At 42.2% G+C, this 13,308-nt stretch overlaps 1 protein-coding gene across 1 annotated transcript in view; it reads right to left on the bottom strand.

Annotated features, from left to right (window-relative positions):
* Positions 1–363: 363 nt before the first annotated feature.
* SUSD5 (sushi domain containing 5) overlaps positions 364–13,308 on the bottom strand; it is a 53,143-nt gene continuing 40,198 nt past the window's right edge. Inside the window, exon 5 of the mRNA XM_055321495.1 lies at positions 364–4,482. Within this exon, the coding sequence (XP_055177470.1) occupies positions 3,179–4,482 (1,304 nt within the window). The 3' untranslated portion in view covers positions 364–3,178. The remainder of the gene's footprint in view (positions 4,483–13,308) is intronic.

The raw sequence follows: 13,308 nt of genomic DNA, 5'->3' as shown, positions 1-13,308 counted from the left end.
CTGATCAGGAGGAGGATAATCAGCCCTGGGCTCTACTTCTTGCATGTCCCTGGCACACCCAGCACCCAGCACTCTATTAAAAGCAGAGTCTCAGCAGGTCTGGGAGGGGCCTGGGATTCTGCATTCCTAGCAAGCTGCCAAGTCCTGCCTATGCCCCTGGCCCCGGAGCCACACTGACAATTGAACTTGGGCCTTTTGTCAGAGTGAAGGGTATGGTCTTTGGTTGAGGGGAGGACAAGGGAGGGAGGCAGGAGGAGGGGCAGGAGCTCCGCAGACATCCCTGAAATCCTGCTGCAAGAGCGAACAGGGCTGAGACTCCGAGAGGGTGGTCTTGGAGCAAATATGAACACACAATTTTTGAGATTACTAGAGAAACTTTTTGTTTTAAACCATCATGATGTAATCCAGATACAAGATACATTGAGCAACTGTTTGGGGAAATAATTATTTATTTTAAAGATCTCAGAAGCTTTGTGTTAATGGACCACGCGACCCTCAATTTTCATTAACATTAAACGTTTACCAGTCTCAAGACACGCATAATGACATATAATTTAGGTTTACAATGTTTTAATCATTCCTCTTCCATATGCATTTTTAGATCCTATAACATTAATTTAGATGGAAGCAAACCAATAAAAACTTAAAAACTGATGTGTTGGGTTTGTTTTCATGTAGTTCATGTCTATGAAATAATACATGTATTAATGCATCTGTAATAAATTTATTAATACATTTGTATTATCATTACCTATTTTTGTATTGGTATTAGGTCAGTGTTCTTGGATTATTACATAATAATAGTCGAGTAACACAATCCCAATGTTGAGATGGAGGTTATTTTATATAGTTAAAAACAGAAAAGTTATCTTGTAATAGATTAGAAAAAAATCTAATTTATAAATATATAGTCTCTGGCGCTTATTCTGTAGTGTTTTGCTTTGGCTACATGCAGAAAGTGTTTCAATCTTATTCTAGATTTCATCTGACCCACAGATATTCCATCTGGTAGCTTCAGGCCTTCATTTTACCCCATAATGGGAGTAGGGTCTTTGATTTTGCTGCACTGCCTTTATAGCTACTAAGCCTATGATTTTTCCAAAGCTTGTACCGAGAAGAGGTGGCAGGGTGGAAAACATGTTGTGCGAATTCCTTTTTCCTTAGGTAAAACACCATTACCAATTTTTCAGTTGTGAAGATCAGGATCTCTCTCATGCCACATAAAACCACTTTAGTGTCTTAAAATCAATGTACAGGCTTCATCACTTTTTACCACTGAAGACTATTTCCAAGAAGATGACTCATATTATAAAAATAATCATGTGTTTCATTTCTGTGCCAATGCATATGAGGCCAGTGGAGATGGCACTTCGGCAGCTCCCAGTGCTGCCACAGGTGCGTGAAGCGATGCCTGACTTGGTGCAAGGCAAGCCACAGGTGTTACTCATCATCTTCTGTGCCTCTAGGGCCTCTGCTGGTTCAAAGCTCACAGTTTATATTACATTTATATTATAAAGTGTGCTTTGGAATCACCTGGAGGACTCAGCCCTGTCCCCAGGACTTCTGCTTCATGGTGAGTTGACTGCTGGTCTGAGGACCATGCTCTGAGAACCACGGTTGTAAACAGTGCATGCTGAGCCATCATAAGAGGATCCAGATGCTATAAGATGGGTTGCTCAGTAGTCAGGAGGAGTCCATCCTGAATTCATGCTGTTTCCATGGAGCTCCCAGTAGCCACAAGAGTACAGAAGAGGTCAGCACATAGCATTTCATATTCCTTTTTAATTCCTCTGCTTTCTCATTGAATAGGTGCCCATACTTGATATCCCAGTCCTTGGCCCTCCTACAACTTTATTTTCCTCCCATGTCATTCCCTCTTACTTGGGTTCAAAAAAATGATTAATCATGAAAGAGGAAACCAAGTACTGAGTTTTGTTAGTTTAACAAAAAATTCTATGACATCGTTAGGCACAGACTGGTCAAGGACAAGTAGCCCACTGCTTCTAAAAGAAAATGCTGCTTACTGGTACAAAACTAACCATGTTTTAATTTTATTTTTTAAAAGATTTATTTATTCATTTGGGAGAGAGAGTGAGCAAACATGTGCTTATTTATTCATTTGAGAGGAAGAGAGCTAAAAATCCTCAAGCAGACCCGCTGCTGAACATGGAACCCAATGTGATATGGGGCTCGATCCCAGGACCCTGAGGCCATGACTTGAGCCAAAATCAAGAGTCAGATGCTCAACTGACTGAGACACTTAGGCACCCCCAAAACTAACCGCATGTTTTTAGAAAAACAATAGTCTGTCCTACAAAATGGAGGGAACAAAGGTAGATATGTCCTGCTACTCCTCACCTCCGTCCCGCCCCCAACAAAACATCAGTCCTAAATTCTTTCCAATTTCTTTTTTTCCCCTCCAATTTTAACTATTAAAAAGAAACCTCAAGGGTCACTGGGTGGCTCAGTCAATTGAACATCTGCCTTTGGCTCAGGTCATGATCTCAGGGTCCTGGGACTGAGTCCCATGTCGGGCTCTCTGCTCAGTGGGGAGCCTGCTTCTCCCTCTCCCTCTCCCTCTCTCAAAAAAATAAATAAATAAATAAAATGTTTAAAAAAATAAAAAGGAAATAAAAAGAAACCCCAAAACTTCTAGATTATGCCCTGGTTCTTGGTTCATTTGCCCTTACAACACCACAACATTAAAAGGAAATAACCCCTTATTTTGCTGTGTCCCACCCCCAACAATTAAATATCTACATCCTAAATAACACTGCTCTCAAATGCTCAGTTTATCACACTTTTTCTAAAAATTTCAGGTCGTGGAGTCATTCATTTTTTTTTTTCTTAAAACAAGGAAAAGAAGATGAAGTGAGAGGTGAGTTTTGAACTCACACTGGAATGAGGGCCTGAGCACAGGTCTGGGATTAGCACAATACAGTCCAGAGCAGTTAGTTAAGGAGATATTGATGTGTGTGATGATGCCACCAAAGCCTTCTTATCCTACTGGGTGCCTCCAGAGACACTTCTTGGCCTATAGAACAAAGACCTGAGAAAAATAAAGACAAGCCCTACTCCACCTGTTTCATGCTCTAGTGAATTATCAGTGTTTATCAATGAGACATGGCACAGTTTATTTCCTCCTAAGTGGCTTTGGGAGAGCCTGCTCTGAAGGTGGCTAGACCTTCTCCATCTCAATCTGCTGGTGGTAGTGCCGAGCCTGCCGCTGGCCAATGTTCAGCTTGTACACAGAGCTCTTGTGCTGGCACTTACGGTGGCCCCACACTGCCCCCACACCTGCCAGGAGCAGCAGCAGACACAGGACGGTGACAATGGTAGCAATGACAGGGCCTCTGCTGAGGCTGGGACACCCATCCCCTATACATGGTTCCACAGTTGGAAGAAGCTCCTCATTTGCACCTGGGCCAGGGCTTTCCTGTCCCAAGAAGTCCTCAGACAGCAGGTATGGGAAACTATCCTGGATCTCAGGAGCAACGGTTTCCACTGGAGTTTGCGTGGCCGCCATGACAGTTGAGGGAATGTGATTCAGCATCTGCTGGACAGCAGTTGTTACTGTCTCCAGGGTAGCGCTGGTGAGTTCATAGGGTAGGGTGGCCACAGGAGACTTCTCTGTGGCAAACCTCCAAGCCACAGTTGATTGGTACTTGGTCAAGTCATCATCTCCCTTGCTGGGACTCTCAGTCTCAGATATATTTTTTGGTCTGAGAGCCAAAGCTTCTATATCTAGTGTTTGAGATGGAAGAACTGAACTACGGGTCATGTCCTCACTTGGTGTGAAGGTGGTATTCCTGGGCTTCTTAACTTCTACAGGAATGGGCTGATTAGAAGTAACTAGAACCATTTCTTCCACCCCTACTGACCCATCTCCCTTATCCCCATCTTCTTCCTCTTCCTCCTCTTCTGCCTCTATCTTCCTCCAAGCCCCATCGGTCACAGGGTAGCCATCTAACCAGGACTCATCACTGCTGCTCACCATTGGGTCCCCTCTCCTGCTGGCAGTCCTGCCCACCAATGGCCCCGTGTGACCATCAGTGCTGCTATAGATCACCTTGGCTTCAGGTCCACTTGGAGCCGGTGTTAGGCTACTGTGGTTATCTCTAGCTGGAAACTGCTTTTTGGTGCCATCATTCATCTCCTTCTCCTGCTCAGGCTTGTGGAAGTTCTCAGGAGGAAACCAGAACAAGTATTTCTGGTTCAGTTGGGATCCTGGCATGTCTGTGGGGACACTGCTTCCTGCGATGGACAAGCCTGTGGTTGGCACAAAGGCTGTATCCTGGGCTATGTTTTTTCTCCCCACAGAAATGGAGACCAGATGGTCCTGTTTTGGAGCGTCCTCAGATGCCTCTCCTGGACCTTTGTCCTCCTCTGCCTTTGTCTGGGAGTCCTCCGTGAGCTCTCTGAATGACACAGATCGGTCATCAGGGAAATTATCTTCATAGTCAATATGTGCCTCAGCCACATCTGGAAGGAGAGAAGGAAAAACCTCATTAGGTCCGAGGTCACAGATCCAGCAGGGTAGAATATAAGAAAAGGAAATAAAGAGCATCAGGACTGGAAAGCTGTCATTTATAGAAGATATGACTGTATATCACAGACAAACCCAAAGAATCTACATAAAAACTGTTACAATCAATATATGGGTTTCTCAAGGACACTGGGTCTATCATCGATGTAAAATATCAACTGTATTTCTATATACCAGCAATACACAGATATAAAAATTTTAAAAGACACCATTTGCCATAGCATTAAAAAAAGTCAAACACCTAGGAATAAAGCTAACAAAAGATATGCAAGATTTGAACATGGAATGATACAAAATATTGCCAAGCAAAATTAAAGACCTCACTAAATGAAGGGACACACATGGTCATGTAATGGAAGGCTCACAACTGTTAAGCTGTCAACTCTGTACAAACTGACCTACACAGATTTAAAACAACCTTAATAAAAATCTAAGGCATTGACAAATTGATGCTAAAATTTATGGATATGCAAAGAACCAAGAAGATTTCTTGAAATCTAAAAACTTTCAAGATTTACTCTAAAACCGAGTTACTTTTAAGACTGTGGTAATGACACAAGGATACATAATTGGATTACATTAACTTTAGGAACTTCTGTTTATCAAAAGCTACCATAAAGAGAGTTAAAATGCAAGCCACAGACTTGAAGATGTTTGTGACACAATCTCCAAAGGCTCTATATCCAGAATTTATTAAAAAAAACTCCTACAAATCAATACTAAATAAGCAGACAAGCCATCGAAAAGTTGGCAAGATACTTGAAATTGGCACATCACAAAAAAGACATCTAAGCGGTCATTAAACATGAGTATAGGTACTCAACATCCTTAGTAATAGAGAAATGCTAACTACAGCCATAAAAACATGTCATGCCATCATACCACAATGGCTAAAATTAAGCCATTAATTAGTGTTAACTGATGTTATCAGTTAACTGATGACAAGACCTAATGTTAACTGATGATATCTAGTATTTGGGCACCAAAGGACATGCACAGAATGTTCATAATAATCAAAACCTGGAAATGATTCAAATGTTCATTAACTGCAGAACTGACATAAATCACAGCATTTGTATAAGGAAAGCCTGTATAAGGAAAACCTGTACATTAATGAAAATGAACCACTCATTGCTTCTGACAAGGATAGCAACACATCTCACAGCCATAATGTTGAGCAAAAGAAGCCAGACATAAAATAACACACTTTGGAAAAAAAAAAAAAAGAACAAACTTTGTGTGATTCTATTTACATAAAGTGCAAAACTAGGCAAAGCTAATCTATGATGTTAAAGGTCAGGTTGGTGGATAGAGAGAAGGGGTAATGACTAAGTCTGGGGACAAGCAGAGCTTTGGAGATCCTGCCAACATTCTACTTGACCTGTGTGGTGGCCAATTTCTTTGTTTCGTAAATGATAATTAATTGATCTATTCCCTTATGATGTATATGTATGTCACGTTTAATTAAAAATGCATCTTTTAGGGGTTCCTGGGTGGCTCAGTCGGTTAAGCCTCTGCCTTTGGCTCAGGTCATGATCCCAAGGTCCTAGGATCAAGCCCTACCTTAGGTTCCCTGATCAGCAGAGAGCCTGGTTCTCCCTCTCCCTCTGCTACCCACCCCCCTCCCCGCTTGTGCTAACTCCCTCTCTGTCCTTGTCAAAAAAAAAAAAAGAAAAAAGTATCTTTTGAAATAGATTTGCTCTTTGTAAGATAGCTTGAGACTATGCTGTGAAATGTCCTAAATCCTGCTGAGTGAGAATAAACAAAGAGCCCCACAGTTAGGACACCAAAATTTAAAGACAGTAGGTCAGGAAGGCTCAAGGAGCTGTGTTCTGGGAAAAAAGGAGCCCCACTGGGATTTCCCCATTCTCAATGGATGGAAGTCATACTTAATTATTAAAATAGAAAGGCTCCCTAGGGCTTTGATATATAATAAGAAATATATGTTTAGTCTTTGCCTCTGGTTCCTGGTACAGAGCTCCTAAAACCATTGGAATTTTCTAAGCACTAGGAGTGATAAGAATATCTTTTGTTATTCGTAACAAACTCCTTTCAGCCTTACCTGAATTTATGCTAATCATGTGACCCCCTAGACAGCATCCAGATGGTTGGCTGCCAGAGGAACTAATCAATTGATCAGCCCCAGACTCTGACCTCGGAGGAGGGAGAAGGAGGTTGGAGGGAGAGTCAATCACCAAAGGCCAAATAACAAAATCTCCATAAACCCCCTAAACTACAGGGTTCAAAGAGCTTCTAGGTTGATGAATGCATCCATGTGCTGGGAGGGGAGCTCACCCCAATTTCATGGGACAGTTGCTCTTGTACTTGGGATCCTTCCATACCTTGCCCTTTATATCTCTATATCCAATTGTTCATCTGTACTCTTCATAATATCCTCTATAATAAATTGGTAAATGTAAGTTAAGTGCTCTCCTGAGTTCTGTGAGTCTTTCTAGCAAATTACTGAGTCTGAGAGGATGGTTGTGAGAGTCTCCAATTTAGAGCTAGTTGATCAGACTCTCACAACCATCCTGAGGCTCAGGATGTAGAACTGGGGTCTGAAGTGGGGGCAGTCTGTGGGACTGAGTGCTTAATCTATGGGGTCTGCACTAACTCTGAGTAGTTACTGTTAGCATTGAATTAAATGACAGGACACCCAGCTGGTGTCCAGAGATGGAGAATTGGCTGTTTGTGTGAGAAGTGTTCTGTGGGAAGAAATAGATCTTAGCAGTCTTTTCCCATTTCTCTTTGCAACTTGGAAAGCATAAATGCAAGGAGCTCCAGAACTAAGGCTCTGAAACTGGATTAGTGGGCATTTGGCTTATTTCTTATAAGACTCCAGATTTTGCTTCCTTAATGACTTGAGAGTTACAAATACATTTAAAAGTTCTTTCTGGGGATCCCTGGGTGGTGCAGTGGTTTAGCGCCGGTCTTTGGCCCAGGGCGCGATCCTGGAGACCCGGGATCGAATCCCACGTCGGGCTCCCGGTGCATGGGGCCTGCTTCTCCCTCTGCCTGTGTCTCTGCCTCTCTCTCTCTCTCTGTGACTGTCATAAATAAATTAAAAAAAAAAAAGTTCTTTCTGACTGGTTCCTAATATTTAAGCCCATTCACTTTACTTGTGTCTTCAGTCAAAAATGCAAAAACGGCAGATAACAAACAGACATCTCTGATAAATATAAAATGCATGTCATATTTTACACTTCGAAAATGATAGCCAAGGGGCACCTGGCTGGCTCAGTCAATAGAGCATGTGACTCTTGATCTCACGGTTGTGAGTCTGAGCCTCACGTTGGGTGTAGAGGTTACCTAAAAATTAAAACTTAGGGATGCCTGGATGGCTCAGTGGTTGAGCGTTTGCCTTCGGCTCAGGGCGTGATCCTGGAGTCTGGGATTGAGTCCCATATCGGGCTTCCTGCAGGGAGTCTGCTTCTCCCTCTGCCTATGTCTCTGCCTCTCTCTGTGTGTCTCTCATGAATAAACAAATAAAACCTTAAAAAAAATTAAATCTTAAAAAAAAAAGAAAGAAGGAAAAAGATAGCCTACTGATTATTTCAGGAGACCCTTCCACCCCCTATGATGTCCCGTTCACAATCCCTAGACAGAAACCACATCAGTGGCTGGACCATTCTTAGGAGCATTACAGAATTCCGACACAGGCCCCTAGGGTTTGGGCAGGCTGGCCCACTCACTTTTGTGTCGTAATGCCTCATTCTCTGTTGCACTCCCATTCCAAGTAGTGCAGTCACCTACTCCACCACTCAACGGGCTTCACTGAGTGCACTGACTATTTATCTGACACTGCAAGGGCTCTGAGTCACTGGGGAACAGGACACGCAGTTCCTGCCCTCATGGAGCATAGGGGACAGAATTCCAAGGTCTTGAGACTTTCCAGGTTTCATGGCAAAGCTTTTGTATGCACACATTCTCACCCATCCTGCCGGATAAAGACTGGGTTTTGCATTTAAGTACCATCTTTTCTTAAAAACACAACAAAATGAAACAAAAGCCGCTAGGACAAAATGTTTCTCTAAAATTTACCCAAACAAGTCATATGGGATCCAGCTGGACATTTAAGAAAGCCGTGACTTAAATCTCTCACCTCCCTGCAGTTCTACTGTTGGCTTGAACGTGTATGTACTGATTGCCGTGGAAAGGTGATCACAAAACCCACAATTCTCCATCTTTCCTGCATAAAGGCCTTCTGCAATGTGATTGTGTAGCTCTTCCCTTCAAGAAGGGTGCCTCTTTTTCCAGCTCTCAGATTGGGACTGGCCTATACTTGCTTTGGCCCAGAGTACAGTGAAAACCTTGCATGTGCACTCTCGCTCTCTTTCTCTTTCTCTGCACCCTGCCAGCTGCCAGCAGAACAAGCCTGGGATAGCCTACTGAGGGATAAGAGGCCATGTGGAGGAGAGGCAAACTGTCCCAACTGACCCCATGCTAAACCAGCCAGCTCCCGTCAGCCTGGGAGCTGACCACATTCATCCGAGTGAGCCCAGCCAAGGCCAGAAGGACGAGCTGGCTAAGCCCAACCCAAACTGCTTACACGAAAGCTGCACCCAAATAAATGAGGGTTGTTTAAGCCATTCCATTTCGGGGGGTAGTTTATTATACAGGAAAAACGAATACACTAGCCATGAGCTGGCTCAAGGACAGGGATCCCTGGAGCAGAACAGCAGCCAGCCCGTAATGAGTATTCTTGTAGGTATTCTTGAGTGAGTGAAAGATTAACTGGCCCTGGGAGAAACAGAGAGGAACATCTACTCAGACCTCAGGAATCTCGGGATCCCTGACTCACAACTGCTCAGAGCTAAGATCTAGTTCAGGGGCACAGTGCCCAAAATACAAGGGGACTTTGGGCTCATTTCCGATTTCTGAGGAATTAATTACATATATTCATAGACTCTTATAACACCTCTGAGAGATGCCACCATTGAAGCAATACTTGAATACAGACATATACATGGGAGTGCCACACACACACACACACACACACACACACACATCTTGCACTCACAAATGAGCCAGCCAGTCTGCAGCCCAGCCTGTGAGAACACCTATTCTCCTCCCAGCCTCCCCTTGGTACCCCTGCCCTGACTGCAGTAAGAGAATGCCCTAGGAAAACTCCCTCCCACTGCTAGCAGATTCATCTTCATGAGGCAGGGAAGTGAGCCCTCTCCACCAAAAGTTAGTCCTAATGCAAAGAAACTCAGCATAGCACACAGCTGACAGGTCATTTTTTGCCTCAAATCTGCTGTACCCAACTTGTTTTTTATTTATTTTTTAATAGAATGTATTTTATGACGTTGCGGAAAAAATTAATATGTTTGTAAAACAATATACATATGCCAGTTGTCTCCCAGAGGTTCTGCTGTTGGGGATGAATACGCCTGTGTTCTCAGCTAGAACACAGCCCCCTTTCATGATGGGGAAAGGCAGGAAGCAGGTCTCTCCAAGACCATTTCTCCTCAAGAAGCTTTCCCCCACTTGAAATTCCAGCCTATTACCTCATGCACGATCTGCAATGGAGGGCCTCTTACCACACATTATTTTACTAGGGAGTATTTCTTTGTTGCTTCATTGCAGCCCTAAGACACCAAACTGTTGAGAGCCCACAAATGGTTCTGTTTCATTCCATGGAAGTTCTTATCATTTCTGGTTAAATTCTGGCACTGCATTTATTTTCTTTCAGGTCATCAGCTGTTGCTCACTGACCATTGGGTATAAGGGCTAAAGGAACCAATATTTGCAGGTTTTGCCAGAGTGGCAGCTGGCAGAGGCCAGCGTGAAGGCAGGTAGTAGGGTGGGAGTGTTCTCTCATGGTTCTCACGGCCATCTCCTTACAGCCCCAGCAGAGGCCAAGACTGATGTGGCCCATGGGTAAGCAGAACTCAACCCAAACAGGCAGCTGCTAAAAAGTATGAATGAGGGATTCTCAAAATCTTCCAGTACCTCAGAGTCTTTCTTTCTTTCTTTTTTTTCTTTGAAAGATTTTATTTATTTATTCATGAGAGACACACAGAGAGAGGCTGAGACATAGGCAGAGGGAGAAGCCCAATGCAGAACTCGATTTCAGGACCCCAGGATCACGACCTGAGCTGAAGGCACACAACCACTGAGCCACCCAAGTGTGCCCAGTGTATTTCTTCTACCTCATTGCTCACACTCCAGACCACTTAGGTATATCACCAGGGGCATAAACAAAGATTACTTTTTTATTAGAGTGGATTATATGCCACACTAAAATATTCAAGTGGCCCAGCTGAAACAGCATCACATATTTTCTCTTCCCTATACCTTTCAAAACGAGGAAACACCACATCACATTTTTTAAAGTATGTGCGTGGGTGTGTGCATGCACGCCATACACACACATACAACTGGGCTTGATGAATATGAATTTTTTTAAATGCAGAAACTGTATTAAACAACAGGAAGAGTTTTTACAAATAACCACCATGCATGGAAAAGGACATAATATTTTGCAACAAGTTTCAAAATCTAGTTATCAGAGGAGAAACAGAAGATTCTGGAGCAGAGTAGAGAAGGGCAGATTAGAGAAGGGTAGCCGTCCTCACCCTCCAAAAACTGTACTGAAGAGTCAGCAAATCCCAGGCAGAAGCCAAGCAGATGGAGAGAAACAGACCAGTAACCAGCAGGGCTGATGGTTCTTGATGGAATCCAAAACGCTGGGACTTCTTCACCTTGTGCAGGTGAAGTAAATCTCAACATAGGGCATTTAACCTTTCTGAAGACAAAGCAGAGCCCAGATATTTTAAAGCAAACAGAAAAACAAAAGTAAAACTACATATGCCTTCAGCTGAGTCATCCCCTTCTAGCGACCATTCCCTCTTCTGGATGAAAGGAAGATGCATGTAAAAGGCAAAGAACCTAACTTAGAAGAAAGAATTTACAGAACAGGGGCACCTGGTTGCTCAGTTGTTGAGTGTTTGCCTTCAGCTCAAGTCATGATCCTAGGGTTCTGGGATCGAGTGTCGCATCACGCTCCCCACTGAGGAGCCTGTTTTTCCCTCTGCCTATGTCTCTGCCTCTCTATCTCTCTCATGAATGGATGAATAAAATTTTAAAAAATAATAAAAAATAAAAAAGATTTTATTTGAGAGAGAGAGAGTGTGTGAGCATGAGCAGGGGGAAGAAGGGAAGGGGAGGGGCTGAAGGAGAGGGAGAAGCAGACTCACCACTGAGCCCAAAGTGGGGCTCAATCCCAGGACCCCAAGATCATGATCTGAGCCAAAGGCAGACACCAAACTGAGCCACCTAGGTGCCCCAAGAGATATACTTTAAATGGAACCGTATAGGGCGGTGAAAGTAAAAGTAATGAAAAAATATATACTATGGAAAGACAAACCAGCAAAGAAGACTTTAAGCCAAAAAAGCAATACTAGAGATAAGGAAGGTCATTTCAAAAGATAAATGTTTCAATTACCAGGAAGATATTAACTTTTAAATATGTACTTAACAGAGCTTCAGAATACATGAACCTAAAAATATGTGAACTAAAAAAACCCCCACATAAATCCATGATCATAGTATCATAAATCATAGATCATAAATACCTCTATCACTAACAATAAGAGCAAGCAGACAAACAGCTAAGAATATATATCTGGAAAACATGCTTAACTAATAAATGTGGTCTACTTGAAATATACAGATTACATCCATTCTTTTCAAATACACATAGAATACTTTTACAAAGTTGAACATAAATACAATGTCAACAAACTTTAAAGGATTAAGTTCTCCAGCCATAGTGAAATTAGACAAAAAATTACTAGGAAATGCCTGTATTGCATAGATATTAAGCAAAATATACAATGGAAATTAGAAAATATTCTAACTGAATGATAATGAAAAGTGACATACCTAAACTTGTAGGAAGTAGCAAACACTGTGCTAACAGGGGAAGTTATAGCTTTATATCTATGTTAAAAAAGAAAAGACTAAATATCACATTGATTTCAGAAAGCTGGGTAAGGAAGAATAAGTTAAACACAAAGAAAGTAAAGGAAGGAGGGCCACCTAGATGGCTCAGTCAGTTAAGCCCCAATTCTTGATCTCATTTCAGGTCTTAATCTCAGGGTTGTGAGTTCAAATCCTGTGCTGGGCTCCACACCAGGCATGGAGCCTACTCAAATAAGTGAGTAAGTAAGTAAGTAAGTAAATAAATAAATAAAGATTTAAAAAGAACAGATATTAATAAAATAAAAACCAAACATGCAATAAAGGATCAATGTAGCCAAAATCTCGTTCTTGGAAAACAACTACTGATTGATAGCTCAAAACATTGATAAGACCCTAGCAAGTCTACTTCAGAAACATTTAGAGAGGACACAAATGAAAACATCAGGAATAAAGAGAAGCATCCCCAAGGATCTTTCAGATATTTGGAGAGATTATAATAAATTTATGCCCCCCCAAATTCTTTTTTTAAGTTTATTTTTTTTAAGTTTATTTACTTTCTTTTAGTAATATCTATACCCAACATGGAGGTCAAATTCATGACCCTGAGATCAAGAGTCACATGCTCCTCTGACGGAGGCAGCCAGGCGGCCCAAATAAAAAATTCTGATGAAATAGATGAAATCCTAGAAGAAGCTCATCAGAAATGCCACAAGAATAGAAACATTTTATATGCCATTAACTATTCATGAAATTGAATCTCACTACACACAGAAAACTAGGCACATGTGGCTTTGTCAATGAATTCTATCAAATATTCAGGAGTATAATTCCAA

Source organism: Nyctereutes procyonoides, unplaced genomic scaffold, assembly GCF_905146905.1.
Source record: "Nyctereutes procyonoides isolate TBG_1078 unplaced genomic scaffold, NYPRO_anot_genome, whole genome shotgun sequence".
Lineage (NCBI taxonomy): Eukaryota > Metazoa > Chordata > Mammalia > Carnivora > Canidae > Nyctereutes > Nyctereutes procyonoides.
Note: the sequence above shows the minus strand (reverse complement) of the source record. Positions and strands in the feature narration are given on the sequence as shown.